The 18,480-nt window shown below is 41.5% G+C and overlaps 1 protein-coding gene across 2 annotated transcripts in view; it reads left to right on the top strand.

The window, feature by feature from the left end:
• LDLR (low density lipoprotein receptor) overlaps positions 1–18,048 on the top strand; it is a 41,552-nt gene extending 23,504 nt beyond the window's left edge. Inside the window, exons 5-18 of one of the 2 annotated variants that reach the window (XM_069083040.1) lie at positions 254–376; positions 815–937; positions 2,770–2,889; positions 4,009–4,134; positions 5,285–5,456; positions 5,637–5,864; positions 8,241–8,359; positions 10,148–10,287; positions 11,489–11,630; positions 11,931–12,083; positions 12,397–12,564; positions 13,219–13,290; positions 14,434–14,591; positions 15,806–18,048. In XM_069083040.1, coding sequence (XP_068939141.1) covers positions 254–376; positions 815–937; positions 2,770–2,889; positions 4,009–4,134; positions 5,285–5,456; positions 5,637–5,864; positions 8,241–8,359; positions 10,148–10,287; positions 11,489–11,630; positions 11,931–12,083; positions 12,397–12,564; positions 13,219–13,290; positions 14,434–14,591; positions 15,806–15,841 — 1,880 coding nt within the window. In that variant the 3' untranslated portion in view covers positions 15,842–18,048. The remainder of the gene's footprint in view (positions 1–253; positions 377–814; positions 938–2,769; positions 2,890–4,008; positions 4,135–5,284; positions 5,457–5,636; positions 5,865–8,240; positions 8,360–10,147; positions 10,288–11,488; positions 11,631–11,930; positions 12,084–12,396; positions 12,565–13,218; positions 13,291–14,433; positions 14,592–15,805) is intronic. The other variant, XM_069083041.1, reaches the window with a different exon arrangement.
• Positions 18,049–18,480: the final 432 nt, after the last annotated feature.

Raw genomic sequence — 18,480 nt, 5'->3', positions numbered from 1 at the left:
CCAAAACATCATTCTCCTATTGGAGAATTTCTGCTCTGGTGATAACAGTTTATTTTTTGCATTTTGGAGGACAGTTGGAGTTAAGTGACTTGCCCAAGGTCACACAGATAATTTTTTTGTTAAGTGCCTGAGGCTGGATTTGAAGTCAGGTCCTCCCGACTTCAGGGCCGGTGATCTATTCTCTGTGCCACCTAGCTGCTCCCTGGTGATAACAATTTAGAAATAAATATCTCTTGGTCTTTCATGTTCTCAGTCAAAGCCACCTGCCGCCCTGATGAGTTTCAATGCAATGATGGAGAGTGTGTCCATGGGAGCCGACAATGCAACAGGGAATATGACTGCAAGGACATGAGCGACGAGCTAGGCTGTGTCAATGGTGAGGCACAGTCAACTGTTACTAGTGCTCCAAGAGAGTTCTGGACATGAGCATCACAGATGAGGGAGGGGAGTGGTGCTGAGCCAGGGAATTTGGCAGTTCTGACTATTTTATTTAGATGGGTGATTTCATCCACATCGGGAACTCCCAGTGAGGTTGGCATTGGCTCTGCCACTTAGTCTGAGAGAGTTGTTGGGGCACTGAGAGATTTAATGTCTTGGTCTTGCCAAGGATTAAAGAGCCAATCTATGTCAGAAGCAGGAATCTGGGTAGGTTTGATTCCAGGACTGGTTCTCTATTAACTCTGCAGTGCTCCCTTTTGAGATTGGGTCTATTACTGAGAAGACTTTAGAAAATATTCATGGCAAGACTCTCCGAGTCTCAGCAACTCTCTTATGCCTAATGTTTTTTTTCCTCTTCTGTTTTTACTGATTATAGTTACGCTATGTGAGGGCCCAGACAAATTTAAATGCCACAGTGGAGAGTGTATCACTTTTGACAAAGTGTGTAATGGACCCAGAGACTGCCGGGACTGGTCTGATGAGCCCATCAAGGAGTGTGGTAAGACCAAAACCCCTGGATTTGGCTGTTAAGAGACTGGAAATAGGAGGTGGGCTTCTAGTTTGCTTGAAGGACTGGGCGGGGGGGGGGGTGCCTTCTGTCTGAGGGGGATAGAGAAGTAAAAGTGCAGACTTGGGTTGGGGTGTCCTTATTTAGGAGTCACAGATGACTCTAGTGGACTCATTCCTTTCTTTTTAAAAATATATTTATTTACTTTTAGTTATTAGTATTCAGTTCCACAAGCTTTTGAGCTCCAAATTTTCTCCCCCTTCCTCTCCCCTCCCCCCCCCAATGGTGACATGCAATCTGATACAGGTTCTATAAATGTCTTCACATTAAACGTTAGTCAAGTTGTAAAGGATTATAACCAATGGAATGAACTAGAAAGAAGAAACAAAACAAGAAAGAGAGAGAGCAAATAGTTTGCTTCAGTCTGCGTTCAGACTCTATAATTCTTTCTCTGGATATGGATAGACCTTTGCATCATGAGTCTTTTAGAATTGTCTTGCATTGTTGATAGGATATCAGGGTCAGTCATCACAGATACGATGTGTCTATAATTGTGTACAATGTTCTCCTGGTTCTGCTTCCCTCAGTCAGCATCAGTTTATATGAGTCTCTCCAGGTTCTTATGAAGTCCATCTGCTCCTCATTTCTTTTTTTAAAGCATTTGGGGTTAAGTAACTTGCTCAAGGTTACATGGCCAGTTATTTCTGGGTGTGGTGCTAAGTGTCTGGGCCCGGAATTCGATCCCTAGGTCAACCCGACACTGGGGCCAGTGCTTACTCGCTTGAGCCACATGGCCGCCCCTAAGTACTTGGGGTTAAAAAACTTGCTCAAGGTTACATGGACAGGTGTTTCTGGGTGGGTACTCAGTGTCTGAGCCCGGGATTCAATCATTGACCCCAGGTCATCCCGACACTGTGGCCGGTGCTCTTACTCACTGTGCTACCTGGCCGCCCCTAAGCAATTGGGGTTAAGTAACTTGCTCAAGGTTACACGGCCAGGTGTTTCTGGGTGGGTGCTAAGTGTCTGAGCCCGGGATTCGATCCCCAGGTCATCCTGACACTGGGGCCGGTGCTCTTACTCGCTGTGCTACCTGGCCACCCCTGCTCCTCATTTCTTATAGCACCATAGTATTCCATTACATTCATATACCACAGCTTGTTTAGCCATTCCCCGAATGATGGGCATCCACTTGATGTTCAATTCTTTGACAAAAAGAGCTTCTATAAATATTTTTGTACACATGTGTCTTTTTCCCACTTGTATGATCTCTTTGAGATACAGGCCTAGAAGTGGTATTGCTGGGTCAAAGGGTGTGCACATTTTTATAGCCCTTTGGGTATAGTTTCAAATTGTTCTTCAGAATGGTTGGATTAGTGAACTCATTTTTTTTTTTTTTGGCCTTTGGAAGGGCAATTGGGTTAAGTAACTTGCCCAAGGTTACACAGCTAGGTTTTGTGTGTGTGTGTGTGTGTGTGTGTAGTGTCTGAGGCCGGAAACAAACTCGGGTCCTCCTGACTCTGTAGTGAACTCATTCTTAACCTTCCTTGATGCTGATTCTGATTATGACTTCTTTCCCTCTTTAAAGTTGTCCTCGTTGTTTGTTTTACCTTGACTATTCACCTGTATAAAAAATTTGCAGATATGAGGAGAGGAGGCTTTGACTTGGAACTGCCCCTTCTCCTTTAACACACAGGCCTGCCTTGAGGCCAGCAGAGAGTTTAGAAACCCATAAGTGTGAGGAAGAGTTCAGAAAATCTAAAATGCAAGAGCATAAAAAAGGGGGAGTCGTGGGTCCCGAATTTCACTGAGTCTTCTTTGCTTAGGAACCAATGAATGTCTGGACAACAAAGGTGGCTGCTCACACATATGCAACGACCTCAAGATAGGGTATGAGTGCCTGTGCCCGGAAGGCTTCCGGCTTGTTGACAAGAAGAGATGTGAAGGTAAAGTTCTGAATGTTGTTCCCTGTGTTCGTATTTCCTTGATGTGGCAGGTTCATGGAGAATATTTTTACTAATATGGGTTACGTGTGAAGAGATCTGGATTTGGAGCTTAGAAGTCTTAGGTTCAAATTTTTCTTCTGCTACTAACATTTATGACATTGGCAAGTTACTTAACTTCTGTACCTTATTTTTATTTATTTAATTGTTCATTCGTTCATTTATTTAATTCATTTTTTTAAATGCTGAATTCCAAATTCTCTCTCTCTCTTCATTCTCTTCCCCCTTCCTTGAGAAAGCAAGCAATTTACTATGGATTTTAGACATGCAGTCATACAAAATACTCTTTCATATATGGCTGTATATCCACATAGCAATTCAGTGCCCTTGGCAATTTTATAAGACTAGTACATTTCAGAGGAGGTGTGCATCTTGTTTTGAAAGGAATTTGCTCACCTGGGAATACCCTTTGTAATGAATGAAATCACAGGTCCGGTTCCTGTCCTTGCCCTTTTCCATCACCGGCTAAGAACTTTGTGTTCCTCTATTTTAAGGATATAATCCAAACTTGAGAAGTTTGAATTGAAAATTTCACTAGCACGGAAATTATTCCCATAGAATGCCCAATAATCTTGGGTCAAATGGCAGGGTCCTGTAGAACCTAGTATGGATTATTCTTCTCCATGGGAGGGATAAGCAGTCCTTGACTTTTGGGCCAAGTAGGAGCTATAGGATTGGAATTTGCTGAACGCCATTTTCCACACATGGACTATTCCATCTTCTCTGGAATTTGAGTGACATCATCCCTTGACTTTGTCCTCTTCCTCTTATTGCCAGATAGGTGGTACATTGACTAGAATGCTGGAACTGGAGTCAGGAAGACCTGAATTCAAATCTAGCCTCAGATACTTGCTAGCTGTATGACACTGGGAAAGTTACTTAACATTTCTTTGGCTTGGTTTTCTCATTGGTAAAATGGGGATAAATAATGACCTCTCAGGGTTGTTACAAAGATTGAATGAGATAATAATGTAATGCCCTTTTCAAACTTTAAAGCACTATATAAATGCTGGCCATTATTGTTATTATTGTCATCATTGTTATTATTCTGTTTATTCTCAGATATTGATGAATGCCAGAACCCAGACACCTGCAGCCAATTCTGTGTGAATCTCCAGGGGAGTTACAAGTGTGAGTGTAACGAAGGCTACCAAACCGACCCCATCACTAAGACCTGCAAGGCCATTGGTGAGCCCAGACCTCTTGATCTTTTCAGTGGAAGGGGTGGAGAAATGATATGATGGAGGAACAAGTGAGAAATATTGGTGATGGCTCTAGTTAAACAATAAATCATTAGAGAATTTCGTCACCTGAACTTTGCTTTGGAAACCCAAAATGAAACAACAGATCAGAATGACCTGAGACTGGGAAGAATGCTAGCTCTTCAAATTTGTAGAACAATTAATGAGGAGCACCCTGACTAAACATATTCTGAAGAGCTTGCCTTAGATAAGGCATGTGTCAACATTTAATAGTGACTCCTTATGTTTGGATGCTTTTGTGCAGTTTACAGAGCGCCTTCCCCTGGCCATTATCTCACTTGGTCCTCCTGTAACCACAGGGAGAGAGGGGAAAAGTAGGCAAGGAAGAAGAGATAAGATAAGAAACCAGAACTCACAGGGTTTAAGTGCATTGCCCAAGTTTATATAGATAGTAATTGTTAGAGTAACCAAGAGATTCTGTATCTTCTAATTTCCCACTCAAGAGCTCTTATTACACAATATCCCTTCCTAAGATTATGTAAAGCAAGTTATTTACTGAAGTCGCTGGTACGTAAAAGAAATACAAAATGTCTCTAGTCACTTGCTGGCCACTTATGAGGGGCATCTTTTTACTTTGGGAACTTAACCAAGAAAATAATGGAATATTCTTCATGACTTCTTGCAGTCTGGAAAAACTGAAGTTAGAGGGACCATGGAATGAAGGGTGTATTGGATAAGGGCACTGGATTGGGACTCAGAAGAGCTGGGTCCAAGTCCTGGCCCTGCCTTGTGTTCTTCATCTCTAAAAATGAGGGGATCAGACTAAATAACTTCCAAGGTCTCCTTTCTTTTTTAAATAAAGATTGCTAAGTATGACAGAGGTTGAGAACTATTGTCTTAAATTTCTATCCATTCTCTGCTTTTCTTCCTGATTCTAAAAGCATGTAAAATACTGAGATCTGTAGAGTTTTGTTGTCAGTTTTCCTCTTAAGGGTTTTATTCATTTTCAGGAACGGTTGTTGTCCACAGATACTCGACAGAGAGAAAGCATCTTTATTTTCATATAGGATTTTTGGTTTAGAGTTTCTGGGGAGTCCTCTTCTCAGGTTAAACTGCTTCTTCCCCTTATGTCCTAGGCACCATTGCTTACCTCTTTTTCACCAATCGCCATGAAGTGAGAAAGATGACTTTAGACCGAAGTGAATACATCAGCCTCATTCCAAATCTGAAGAATGTAGTAGCCCTGGACATGGAGGTTGCCAGCAATAAGATCTACTGGTCTGACCTGTCACAGAAGAAGATCTATAGGTAAAAGAGAATTGGATTTTGTGTTTTTTTAAATTACATTTCAGTAGCTATATAGCTTTGGTAACATCTCCCTGACCCTCCCAGATTTCCTCACTAACTAAGCCCAAAAGCCTTGGAGAGTAAAGAAGGAATTGGCATCATTGCCTAATTCTTTTGATCCTTTTGTCTGTTTTGTTCTAGCTCTGAAATTGACAGTGCCCACAGTTTTTCCACTCATGACACAGTGATCAGTGGGGATATCCAGGCTCCAGATGGTATCGCAGTTGACTGGATCCATGGGAATCTCTACTGGACAGATTCTGTCCTTGGTACCATTTCTGTGGCCAATACCAAGGGCTCCAAGAGGAAGACGCTTTTCAAGCAGGAAGGTGCTAAACCACGGGCCATTGTGGTAGACCCAGTTCATGGGTATGTATTTCATGGGTAAACATGACATGATGCACTGTGGGAGTATTAGGACCAAGGAAAGAAGATGTAAATTCAGTTACTGCAGTTTTACTGAGGGTGAAACATTGCCCCTGGAAAGCAAAAACTAGCCTTTTACCAAGTGAGTTAAGGGGGTTGTGTCATCTGAGAAGGACTGATGTCGTCCTAGGAACATGACACCATGGGGACCCAAGCAGCCAGCACACAGAAAGTAGTCTGACTCTTTGGGAGGCTCCTTTTTAGGATCATAGGATTTAAAAGTAGAAGGAACCTTAAAGAGTATCCAGTCTGCTTCCCCATTTTTACAGATAAGTAAGATGAAACCCAGAGAGATTTAGTGCTTGGCTCAAAGCCACAGAGGCAGTCAATAGCAGAGCCAGGATCCCTACCCAGGCTGCCTTGGCTTCTGTTGTGCTATACATGAGCTGTCCAGTTGGTGGGGGTTAGTCTTGCCTTTAAGTTTGAAAAATCATTTGCATAAATACAGGATGGGGAAGACCTGGTTTGATAGCTGTTCATATGAAAAATACCTGGGGTTTTTAGTTGACTCCAAGTTACTGTGAAACAAGTTTGATGCCACTGTTTAAACCTTCCCTGAAACAAAAAATCCTCCAATTGGAATGATTTTAGGATGCACTGACACAAGTATAGTGTCCTGATCATAGACAGATAGCGTATTTATTATTATGAACAAGGCACTACACTAAATGCTGGAGATAAAAAGACAGGCAAGCAAGACAGTTCTTGATCTCGAAAAACTTTGATTTTCTGATGGAAGACATCACATAAAAGGGAGCCAGGGAGGAAAGGGGGCATGGCAGTGTGTAATGGAGATGGCTAGGAAGTGCTGTCAAGTCCCATTTCTGTACAAAATCTAATAAAAACTCGAATATCAGAGCTCAGGGTGGTTCTAGGAACAGAGTTCAAGATTCCCCTGGGAAGGAAGTGGGGATGATGGCTAAAGTGGAGGAAGAAAGGTGTGGAGATGGCTACATTTGGGAAATTGGATTCATTCCCGGCACCATCTTTTACAGTGTTGACTTAGGGCATGTCCAGAAGAGAAGGACTTGAGGGATGCCGACAGGGTGTCCAGATTTCATCACATATGAGAAAGAGTTGAAGAGACTAGGGATGAATAGCCCGGAGAAGAAAAGAGCATGAGTGTTCTCATCAAATACTTGAAAGGCTGTTGTGGGAGGAGAGTGTAGGCTTGTTCAGTATAGCTTTTTAGGTCAGAACATTGAAGGTCAAGGCATTAGTTGCAGAGAGGCAGATTTCAGTTTATTTTTTTTTTTTTGGAGGGAGGAAGGCAGGGCAATTGGGGTTAAGTGACTTGCCCAAGGTCACACGGCTAGGAAGTGTTACATGTCTGAGGCCGCATTTGAACTCAGGTCCTCCTGACTTCAGGGCTGGTGCTCTACTTACTGCACCACCTAGCCTCCCCTCTTTCAGTTTATCTTAAGGAAGAATTTTTGAACAACAGAATGGGCTATGAGCCCTTGGAAATGTTCAGAAGAAGACAAGATGGTACTCTATAGGAAGAGTCCTGCATGTTGCACCAGAAGTTGGTTGAAATAACCTCTAATGTACCTTTGAAATTCTATGTATAGAGCAAGGCAGCAGGAATAACCAAAGGCTACAAGAACAGTAGAGTAAATATTAACAATATCCCACCTCCTACCTCCCACTTTGCAGTTTTCAGAGTCATTAATGACTTGTAGATTGGCCATTGAAGGCAGAGGTCATGCCATCTCTCTCTACTGGATGAGGCCCTCATGCTGGCTTTTGCTATAGGAGAATCTGTTGAAGGAAGTACTGATATTTACCCTAAGAAGATAAGACTTGATAGACTGATAGCTGCCTTCAAGCATTTGAAGGACTAATACATAGAGTGATAAGACTTGTTCTGTTTGCCTTCTAGAAGGCAGCTATGGGAGGATTGGGATTTCTATTTATTGCAAATAGACAGATTCAGGTTTATTGTGAAGAAAAACTTCTTAATTTCCATGGAGGGATTTATGTACCGGTTGGGAGTTAAATTCCTCTCTGAATGTTGACTTCCCTTCCAGTCTGAAATCTATAATGCTACTATGACCTATGATTTAAATTTTATTAAATTTATTATTAAACAACATTTTATGATTTAAAGCTCTCCCAAAATGAAATGAGCTACTACCTCCAGAGGTGGTCAGTTCCTCCCATTGGGGTCCCCAAGCAAAGTTTGCTGGGTATGTGGTAGAAGGGATTCTTATTCAGACAAAGATTAGACTAGATAGCCCTCTAGTTCTCTTTTAATTCTGAGATGCCTGATTCTCTGTCAGTATTCATTTCTACCCTTTCTTCCCTCCTTCCCCTCAGCTTCATGTATTGGACAGACTGGGGAACCCCTGCCAAGATTGGGAAAGGTGGTCTGAATGGAGTTGACAGTTTCCCTCTGGTGACAGAAGATATACAGTGGCCCAATGGAATCACTCTTGGTATGTTGTGCTGAGTGAGGAAACATGTTTATTGGTCAGAAAAAGCAATCCCCTTCTCCCAATACTATACCAAAAAGTAAATACTTTTGGCTCAGTACCAAAGGGTTTCTTAGTGAGGTAGGCATTGTTTAGGCATAAATAGAAGGGCAATGATAAAATGCTTCAGTATCACTCTGCTTCAAACCCCCATATTTGATTATTATTTCCATAGGTTTTATTGTTACCTTTTTTTTAACTTTATGTAGAGCTGAAAATGCTACAATAGCCAACATTTATGTAATTCTTTAAAGGTTTGCAAAGTAGGCAACATAACATTTCCTCATTTGATCTTCATAACAACCCTGTGAGATCAGTAAAATTGGGATATACTTTCTTTTTACATCATTTCATTTCCTGATGTACTCTTTCTCCTTCCCCATCTCAGACAACCATCACTTTTTACAAAGAATAAAAGAAGAAAGGTTAAAAATAAAAAGTACCTAACCAGCCCTTTGAAAAATTCTGGTATTATATACCACTTTCCATACCCATGGTCCTGGTCTTCTGTGAAGAAGTGGAAGAGGGGTCTTCTTATTTAATATCCAGGAAACTGATGCTACCTTTTAAAAATCAACACTCTGGGGTGGCCAGGTGGCTCAGCGAGTAAGAGCACCGGCTCCAGTGTCGGGATGACCTGGATCAAATCCGGGCTCAGATACTCAGCACCACACCCAGAAATAATAACTGGCCATGTAACCTTGAGCAAGTTGCTTAACCCCAATTGCTTGAAAAAAAATAAATAAAAATCAACACTCATTTCCCCTTAATGCCTCCCTACAACCCCTGCATTCAGCTTTGCCTTGTAGTGAAGAAAAAGCATTTAAGCCAAATCAGCCAATTCAGTGACCACATCCAACAGTGAATGCACCATTGCATATTCCTAATTCTCCACCCCTTTACTGCTAAGAGGAAGATGGTAAAACCTCAAAAAAAAACTCACCAAAAATCCTCCTTTACCACTTTATAACACAATATACAAATTGCAGAAAATTTTAACAAAAACTTATATTTTGGATTTTTTTCCTAAAAGTGGACAAAATGCAGAAGTGTGTGACAACTATATTTCCTATAACATGTCTTACCCCTTAGCAGCTGCTTCCATAACTATCCATGTGGATGTCTTTAACATAGGGGTAACTTCATGACCTTCATTAACATCATCTCTTGATGCCAGATTGTGGCATGGAAGGGATCCTGAGTTTTTTGGGGGTTTTTTTTTTTTTTGCTTTTTGGAGGGCAATTGGGCTTAAGTGACTTTCCCAAGGTCACACGGCTAGTTTTTGTGTTGAGTGTCTGAGGCCAGATTTGAATTCAGGTCTTCCTGATTCCAGGGTTGGTGCTCTATTCACTGTGCCACCTAGCCGTCCCAAGATCCTGTGTTCTTGAAGGCTATGCCCACAGAAAATAAACTGCAAGTCCAGTCAGTCTCAGGACCAGCAGGGTGGGCTATTGTCTAGCTTCCCTCAGTGTAGGCTTCTGCTTCCCGTAGGCTAACCACTAAGGAATTGTTTATTTTGAACCACTCATGAAGATAATCTGCTAGGCTATAATGATCTGAATTGGTGGCAGGGAACATAATGCCTACGCTGATGAAATCACACATTTCCTTGGTATCCAGAAACTGGCAGTGAGAGAGAAAAAACAAGAGTCTCTTCAAGGCAGCTAATTGCCAGGTAGTCCTAATGTTTGAGAGGCCAGGAGCTCCAGTGTCCACATGCTGCCCTCAACTTTTCCCTGTCTTATTTGCAGATCTTTCTAATGATCGTCTCTACTGGGTTGATTCCAAACTGCACTCCATCTCCAGTGTGGATGTCAATGGTGGAAACAGGAGGACAGTGTTAGAGGATAAAAACAAGCTCGCCCACCCATTCTCCTTGGCAGTCTTTGAGGTGAGTGAGGCTTTGGGGCAATTTAGCTAGATAATGCAGAGGGGAGGGGCTTGTCTTGCTTCTAAGCAAATCTCTTTTCAGGAAACTAGGTTTGCTCTGGATGCTTAATTATGAAAAGGAATAAGCTTTATTGCAGGGATTTGGCAATGGGTGTTTCCCAGTGGAATTTAAATGAGCTTCCTTTCTTTCCTCTTTCTACCCATCCCCATATTATAGAACATATGTAATTATTTTTTCCATTTAAATTATTTGCAAACTATGTCACCTCCTACCTTTTATGGGTTAGCACCTTGTACTGGAGGAAAATGAACTGTATAGTGGAAAGAACATTAATCCTGGTCAAAGGAACAGGATTCGAATTCTACCACTGTTGATCTGCTCTGAATAAAGCGCTGAACTTGGAGTCAGGATGATCTGTTTGAGTTTGAATTCTTCCTCAGATAGGTGTTGATTATGTGACCTTGGCCAAGTCACTTAACCTCTGCATCTGTATCAATAGGTTGTTGTGGGGATCAGTTGAGATCATATGTACAAAAGTGCTTTGCACTCTAACTTAAAGTGCTATAAAAAATATTAGCTGGTAGTATTATTACTACCACTGGTATGATTTAGGGCAAACCGCATAATCTTCCTGGGGCTCAGTTTTCTCATCCCTAGAATAAGCGGGTTTAGACTAGATGGCCTCCAAGGTGTTTCTTCCAGCTCTAGGTCTATGATGCTTTGATTCTACGACCCTGCTCAGATATAATTTTTATATGTGAGAGATCAGAGGAAAGGGAGAGCCAGTCCTTGGAATTTCTCCTGTCAGTTCTTTTTTTTTTGAAGGGGGCAGAGACTGAGGCAGTTGGGGTTAAGTGACTTGCCCAGGATCACACCACTAAGTGTCTGAGACGAGATTTGAACTCAGGTCCTCCTGACCCCAGGGCTGGTGCTTTGTTGGCTGTGCCACCTAGCTGCCCCTCCTGTTAGTCTTAATGGCTCATGGGTTCTACTCTTTATATCCTTAACAAAAGGAAGCCATCCTGTGGCAGTGAGGGGCCTGACCTTTCCTGACAGCCTGCTGCTTAGCCATGCGTATGTCTATATATGTATATCTGTGCCTTACCAAGGGGCAGAGACATTTTGGCTTCATAGGGACTTCATGGGTGCTGGAGAAAACCTATTGGTTAAGAGGATCTGTTGTTTTTAACTGATCCCGTAGGATAAAGTCTTCTGGACAGATATTATAAATGAAGCCATCTTCAGTGCAAATCGCCTCACAGGATCTGATATCATTTTGGTGGCGGAAGATCTGTTGTCTCCTGAGGACATTGTTCTCTATCACAACCTCACCCAGCCGACAGGTACTAGACTACCTTTCACGGTCTTTCAAGGCATCTTGAAACTTCTTTTGTGTTTCGCTGTTTCTTGACTTATCCTGCTGTTCTCCTTTGGAAATGAGATGTTCTTCCATTTTCACACATTCATGGTGCTAGACATGTCTCTTCCAAAAGGGACGTGGACTCATGATGGCAAGAGAGTGCTTTGGTTTTGGTCTTTGTGCTCTCTATGCCTTACACAATGCCTAGAGTTTGTAAAGAGTGCTCAATGAATGCATGGTGAATTGGGGTGCATGCTCACCTCTGTGTTTCCTGACCTTTCAGGAGTGAACTGGTGTGAGAAGACTTCCCTCCCCAATGGTGGCTGCCAGTATCTGTGCCTTCCAGCTCCACAAATCAACTCTCACTCCCCCAAATACACCTGTGCCTGTCCTGATGGCATGTACCTGGCTGCAGATATGCGAAGGTGTACCAAAGGTAAGGGACTTCAGGAATCCTTGACCACAAACCTTTCAAGGGCTGCACTTCCACTGGGTGAACAACTGATTGGGGAGGATGGTTTCCCCTTGTCTTAGCAAAATCTCTGAGGTTCCATTACACCTTTAATATTCTGCTTCAGCCCTTTCTGCCCAAGTTCCAGTTACAGTGTTTATGTGGTAGACCACACTCCTTGGCATTTAATGAGCCCGGGATCTGCATCGAATTTCAAGGAAGCTCTGTGTTGGTCTTGTGATAACAGAGTTGTGTTACTAGAATCTTGTTGATGCTTAGGACATTTCTATTCTTACAGAAGCGATTATACCTGTAACTTCTACCATGACCAGCACGACAAAGGAGCCTCTTTCTAGAACTACCACTCTTACCCGATTAGTAACAACTATAACAACTTGGAAGCAGACCCCCAAACATGGCACTTCTGACCTCACCACAGCAGAAATGGTTACAATGTCCCCAAAAGGTATATTTCTAGTTGTCCAGTAGGATCACGAGTGCCTTGACAACTTTAAAGACAGTTTTAAATTGAGCTACCCTTCTCTGAGTTCATTGGGACAATTGAAAATGAATGATATCTCCTTGCATGGAATTCCTTTTCATAGTCTTCCCCAAAGGTACATTCTCGTACCTTTAGAACCTGAGAGGGAAAGGGAAACTTGCAGGTCATCCAGTCCAAACATCCCTGATGGTGTTAAAAGACCTTATGGACAGTAGATAAATCCTGGAGAGTTGCATGGGACACAGTAGGTGCTTAATAAATATTTATTGATTGATAGTTATTGTGTGAACTTGCCTAAGTTTATACACCATATATGAAAGGTACAATTTTAACTTGGGTCTTCCTGACCCTTAGACCCAGCACTCCATCTGCTGTGCTGTGCTGTTTTTGTAAGATTGTCCACTTTCACCCAACAAGATAATTAAGCTTGATGGAGTTAGTTTAAGGACTTAAAAGTTTATTTTTTCTCAGTAGATGGGAATGAGATTATTTGAATTTCTAAAAGAAGCACAGTAGTATAGTTCACTTTTCAAGTCCTAGCCTTCATAAATTAATAATGCATTGTTTTCATCTCCCTTGTTTGGAATGTGGTTTATTTTTGTGTTTCCTCCTCAACAGTTCATAATCCATTGGGTATGAATCAAGAGAAGCAAGCTGGATCCAAAGCTCTATCCATTGTTTTACCAATAGGTAAGATGCAGATATACTTGCAGGGATAGATGGTCTCTTCTCAGAACATTGTTTTTAACCCTTCTCCCAATCCCACTAAGCAAAGTATATATTTCATCGGTACATCAACAAGTTTTTATTTAGTGTACACTATGTTAGCTTTGGGGGAGGAAATGGCATTTGAATTGGACTTTCATGAATGGATACAGTATTCAACAGGTGAAGAGAAGTTGGGAGGACATTTACTTAAGCAAAGGCATTGCAGGTAGGAAAGTACATGTAATATTTGAGGGATACCAAATAGCCTGGTTTGGATGGAGCATGAAGTGGAGTAATATGAGATCAGGGTGGTGCCAAGTTGTGGAGAGCCCCAAGGAGTTAAAACTTTACTTGGTAGGCAGTAGGGACCCAGTGAGGATTTTTGAGCAGGGAAGTTTGTTTGCCTTCATTTCATCTCTGGGACTATGACACCTTCCTCTACCATAGAACCCTTTCTTGTAACTAGTTAGTATATCTAAACAAAATAGATCAGTGCATTGACTGCATCTCAAAATGTATGCCTCTTTAAAAAAATAATGCCTCAATCTATACTTGTAGTCCATCAAGTCTTTCCAAGAAGCAGGAAACTTGTTTCACCGTTAGCCCTCTGAAACCTTGACTGGTATTGATTAGAGTTCTGAAGTTTTTCAGAGTCTCTTTTTCTGTATCATCTGCACCATCATGCAAACTGATCTCCTGATTCTTCCAGGAATCAGTTCATACATATTTTACCAAATTTCTAAGATTTCTTCATGTCCATAATTTTCCATTCATATTTCTCTACGATATGTTCAGCCATTCCCCAATTGGTATATACTCATATATATTCCTTCTAGTTCTTTGATATAACTAAAAAAAAAAAAAAAACACTGCTGTAATTTTTTTTTCCACATATGGGATCTTTTCCTCTGTCTTTGACCACCTCGGGGTATATGCCTAGTAGGAATGTCCCAATGTCAAAGGGTATGCAGAGTTTATTGAATTTTTAAAAATAATCCCATATGATTCTACAGTGTTTACTAAGTACTAGAGATTGTGCTAGGCTCTGGGGGAGACAAAGACAAAATGAAAAATAGTTCCTGCCCTCAAACAGCTTATATTCCATTGTACTTTCCCTTTCTCCAGTTGTGATCACTTTGCTTTGCTTCGGAGCATACGTGGTGTGGAAGAAATGGCGACTCAGGAATATCAATAGTATAAACTTTGATAATCCTGTCTATCAAAAGACAACAGAGGATGAAGTTCACATCTGTAGGAGTCAAGATGGCTACACGTACCCCTCGGTAATAGTCATGTTTGTTCATTTAATCACTCATCTGACATACTCATTGAATGTACATTATGTGCCAGGTCCTGTGGTAAATGACATTATGGTACACAGACTTCGACTTCCCTGTGGGGATATCTGTGGTATAATTCAAAAACTTTTCTGAGCTGGAGGGGACAAGAGAGATCATCTTGACTAACCCTTTACAGTTTTTTATTGCATATATATTTTTAATAAACAAAAATTTGTTTTTTCTCCCCATTCTCCACTTCCATTTAAAAAAAAAACATGAAAAACAAAACCCTTTTAATAAATATGCATAATCAGGCAAACCAAATTTCCACATTGGTCCCTGTCCAGAATTACTTGTTTATTTCTGCACCTTGAGTCCATCCTCACTGCTCTTTCTGGAGCGAGGTGGCATGTCACCTTGTTAGTCTTTATGCCGTCACGTTTAGTCATTAAATTGATCAGGTCTTAGGTCATTCACAGTTCCTTATCTTTATCGTTTGTATAAGTTGTTCTGGTTCTCCTCACTTTACTCTGCATTAGTTGATACAAGTCTTAAAAAGTTTCTCTGAAACTCTTCTATTATCATGTCTTATAGCACAATAGTAATCCATTACATTTATATGCCATAATTTATTTAGCCTTTCCCCACTTGGTGGACAGCTCTTCAGTTTCTATTTTTTTGCCATTACAGAAACTTTTAAATAATTTTTTTACATATGCAACTCCTTCAGTTTGAAAGCAGCTAGATGGTGCAATGGATAGAAGAATGGGCTTGGAGTCAGGAAGATTTGAGTTCAAATCTAGCCTCAGATATTAATTAGCTGTGTAACACTGGACAAGTCTCTTAACCTGTCTGCCTCAGTTTCCTCAGTTGTAAAATAGGGACAATCATAGTGCTTACTTTTTTAGGGTTGTTGTGAGGATCAAATGAGCTATTTATAATGTGCTTAGAACGTGCTTGGCACATAGTAGGTATTGAGTAAATGCTTCTTCTCTCCTTTCCCTTCCTTGAAAGGAGGTTAAGCGATTGGTTCAAAGTCACAAAGTGAATTGTGACAGGTGCAGGGCTGTTGGAGCCTTTCCCCCCATATTATGCTGCCTCATTATGGATCATTTGTCCTACTCTAGGCATTAGTACCAGACCTCTTTGGAGTGTTTTGACAACTGGGTAGAAGAAACAAGATGGCCATTTCTAAACTCTGCTTTTTGCATTTGCAGAGACAGATCGTGAGCCTGGAAGATGATATTATATGAACAGTTGCCCCAAGAAGTGCCTCTTACCAAAAGTTGCTGCTTATTTATGGGAGGAAAATGCCTTTTCTTTCCTGGTTCCCTTATCAACTGCTCACCTCCCAGGGCAGCCATTGCTGCTACTTTCCAAGGGACCTGACTGATATCCTCCTACCTAAAGAAAGAAGAGAAAGGAAAACAAGAGACAAAGAAAAACCACTACCCCTACTCACCCCCAGAGGAATGGGCTTTGTTGGTGGTGGGTGGGTTAAGCTGACTGTCTGCTGGGAGTTTTGTTTTATATATTTATTCATCTTGGAGGCAAGGCAGTCAAGCTTCTGATGGACGGGTCCTTTGGATGATGGGTTTTGTTGGTAATTTCCCTTACGTGTGAAGGAGAAGAGAAACAGGAGACAAGATGGAGATGATTCTCTGGATGTAAGGCTGCAATATTTCTCTGGTAGGATTGGATACTTCCTCTACCACAGTCTTTTGGATAAGGGAGTAAAGATGAGGAATGCAGTTACGTGAAGACTTGGGGACTGCACGAAAGCACGGTGGCTTCCAGATGGAAACAGGTGCTTCTCCCGGTCAGGTGCTGCACCCCATCCCTTCCCCACTCCCTTTATCTCAGGAGTGAATGTGTTTACTTCTACCTTGGAGTTCTGGGTAGACAACTGTCCTCCCCAAAATCCCAAACTTGGCCTCTTGCAAGCACATCTGTGCTCTTCTTTTAAGCCATTAAGTTGCCTCAGAGATGACTAGTAATCAGATGTGGGGTTAGCTTAAGCCAAGACTAGCCTAACTCCAGTCACTTAATCACTCATTTACAGTAGCTCCCGCCATCATTCATCCTCTAATATGCCGTGATGTGCCAGACACTGTCCAGTGAACTCTAGCTTGGGCAGTTTGCTCCTGGGAGTGCATAGTCTGCCATTATATGAAGTTTTTGTTCTCCCTCACACCCCCACCCCCTCCTTCTCACTCACCCCTCTTCTTTTTCATGGGTGAATTTTGTATCTCTTTTTTCTTCTTGCACTTTTTCAGTTCAGGGTTGTATATTTGTAAATTTTATATTTTTATTATGATTTTGCACTGTTTTCTTTTGTATATATTATTTTGACTGATAATGAGGGCTTGGCCAGGATGACCAATTGCAAACTGCCAAGAAAAACTTTTCATTATTGTATTTGTGAATTTGCTGTTTTGTATACTGTTCATCGAGTGGGAAGGGGTGTGTGTGTGTGTGTGTGTGTGTGTGTGTGTGTGTGTTGTGTGTGTATGTATGTGTGTGTATGCATGTTCTTCTGAGTCTGTCCAAATGGAAGAGTTGATCAGGAAACCTAAGCCAGGACTTCATTGTTTAAAATACAGTTTATAATTGCCATCCATTATCTTTTTAGCTCACATCTAACGGGCTATTTGAAGTCTTTCTTATGAAATCTTCTAGACCACACAGTTGAATATTTTACTTCACTTGGGGAGATGTGCTATCACAGTACATCTCAAATCAGTGCCCTGTGCCCAGAATATTTGCATAGGACTAGTGATCCTTATGCTGAATTCAGCTCTGTATTTTCAATTGGAAGCCTTTTGGAAGGAACAGAAGCAGCCAGCCATCGGACTGTCTGCCTTGCACTTCATGCTTCATGGGCCCTGAGTAAATGTTGAACTAAGCACTGGAGAGAGCTGGACAAACTGCTATCATTGCTGATCACCCCCACCCATCCTTTCCAGAGTCTAAAGGAAGTGGGAGTGAACAGGACATAAAGACCAGGCTAGAGAAAGATGTAAAGCACTACAACCCTCTATTGCTAGAAGCTGTGAAAGCCATTCTAAAACCTGTAAATAAAATCATGTACAGTCAGTAGGTTGTTTATGTGTTTGTTTTTTTTTTGCACACCTTTTCTTTTTGTGTATTCCTTGTATATTTGGGTGAGACCACTATCACTTATTTTTTAAAAAGAAATCACTTTATTTTTTTAATTTCTTGGGGCACCCTCTATGTCTGGGATATTTTTTTCTGGGTCTTTCTCCTCATCCTATATCTAAAGATGGCATTTGCACCACTGTAGCTGATGTTTCTGGGGAAATGACATTTGTGCACACATACGCACAGAACACTGATCACCTTTGGAATGGGTGGGTGTCAGACTTTTTGAACTGTATGTACAAAATGTTTTTGTAGTCTGATTGTCTTACTGTGATCAATTAAATTTCTTAAGTGCAAAGTTTTAAGTTAACGTGTGTTTCCTCTTCCACTCAATCCCTACCTTCCATTTGTCCAAGGGAGTCCTCCAGGAGAACCCTGGGGCCTGGGACATTGTCCAGAGAGGGGCATCTATGAGAAGAGTGAGCCATGCCCCTTCCCTCCTGGAGCAGGAAACCCCACCTGCTTCTTTGTCTATAGAGTCTCCCCAACCTCATTTTGTTACTGCCCAGCTGCCACACACCTGGCTGGCACTGGGTTGTTGCTCCATAGCTAACAACCCAACGTCAAAGTCTTTCTTATCTATAGTTCTTGGAGGCCCATTGGCAGCGGCTCCTCAAACATTATCGAAAATCTGGAATTTGAACCTTCAAAGCTGGAGTCCTGTTCCATGTCTAAACCTTTCGATTTTGAAGGGGAGTGGTTGTTGTTTTAATACATATAATCCTTAACC

The sequence above is a fragment of the Petaurus breviceps genome, unplaced genomic scaffold (assembly GCF_028583685.1).
Source record: "Petaurus breviceps papuanus isolate PSGF00001 unplaced genomic scaffold, PetGlider_PUasm1.0 172, whole genome shotgun sequence".
NCBI classification, from domain to species: domain Eukaryota; kingdom Metazoa; phylum Chordata; class Mammalia; order Diprotodontia; family Petauridae; genus Petaurus; species Petaurus breviceps.
Note: the sequence above shows the minus strand (reverse complement) of the source record. Positions and strands in the feature narration are given on the sequence as shown.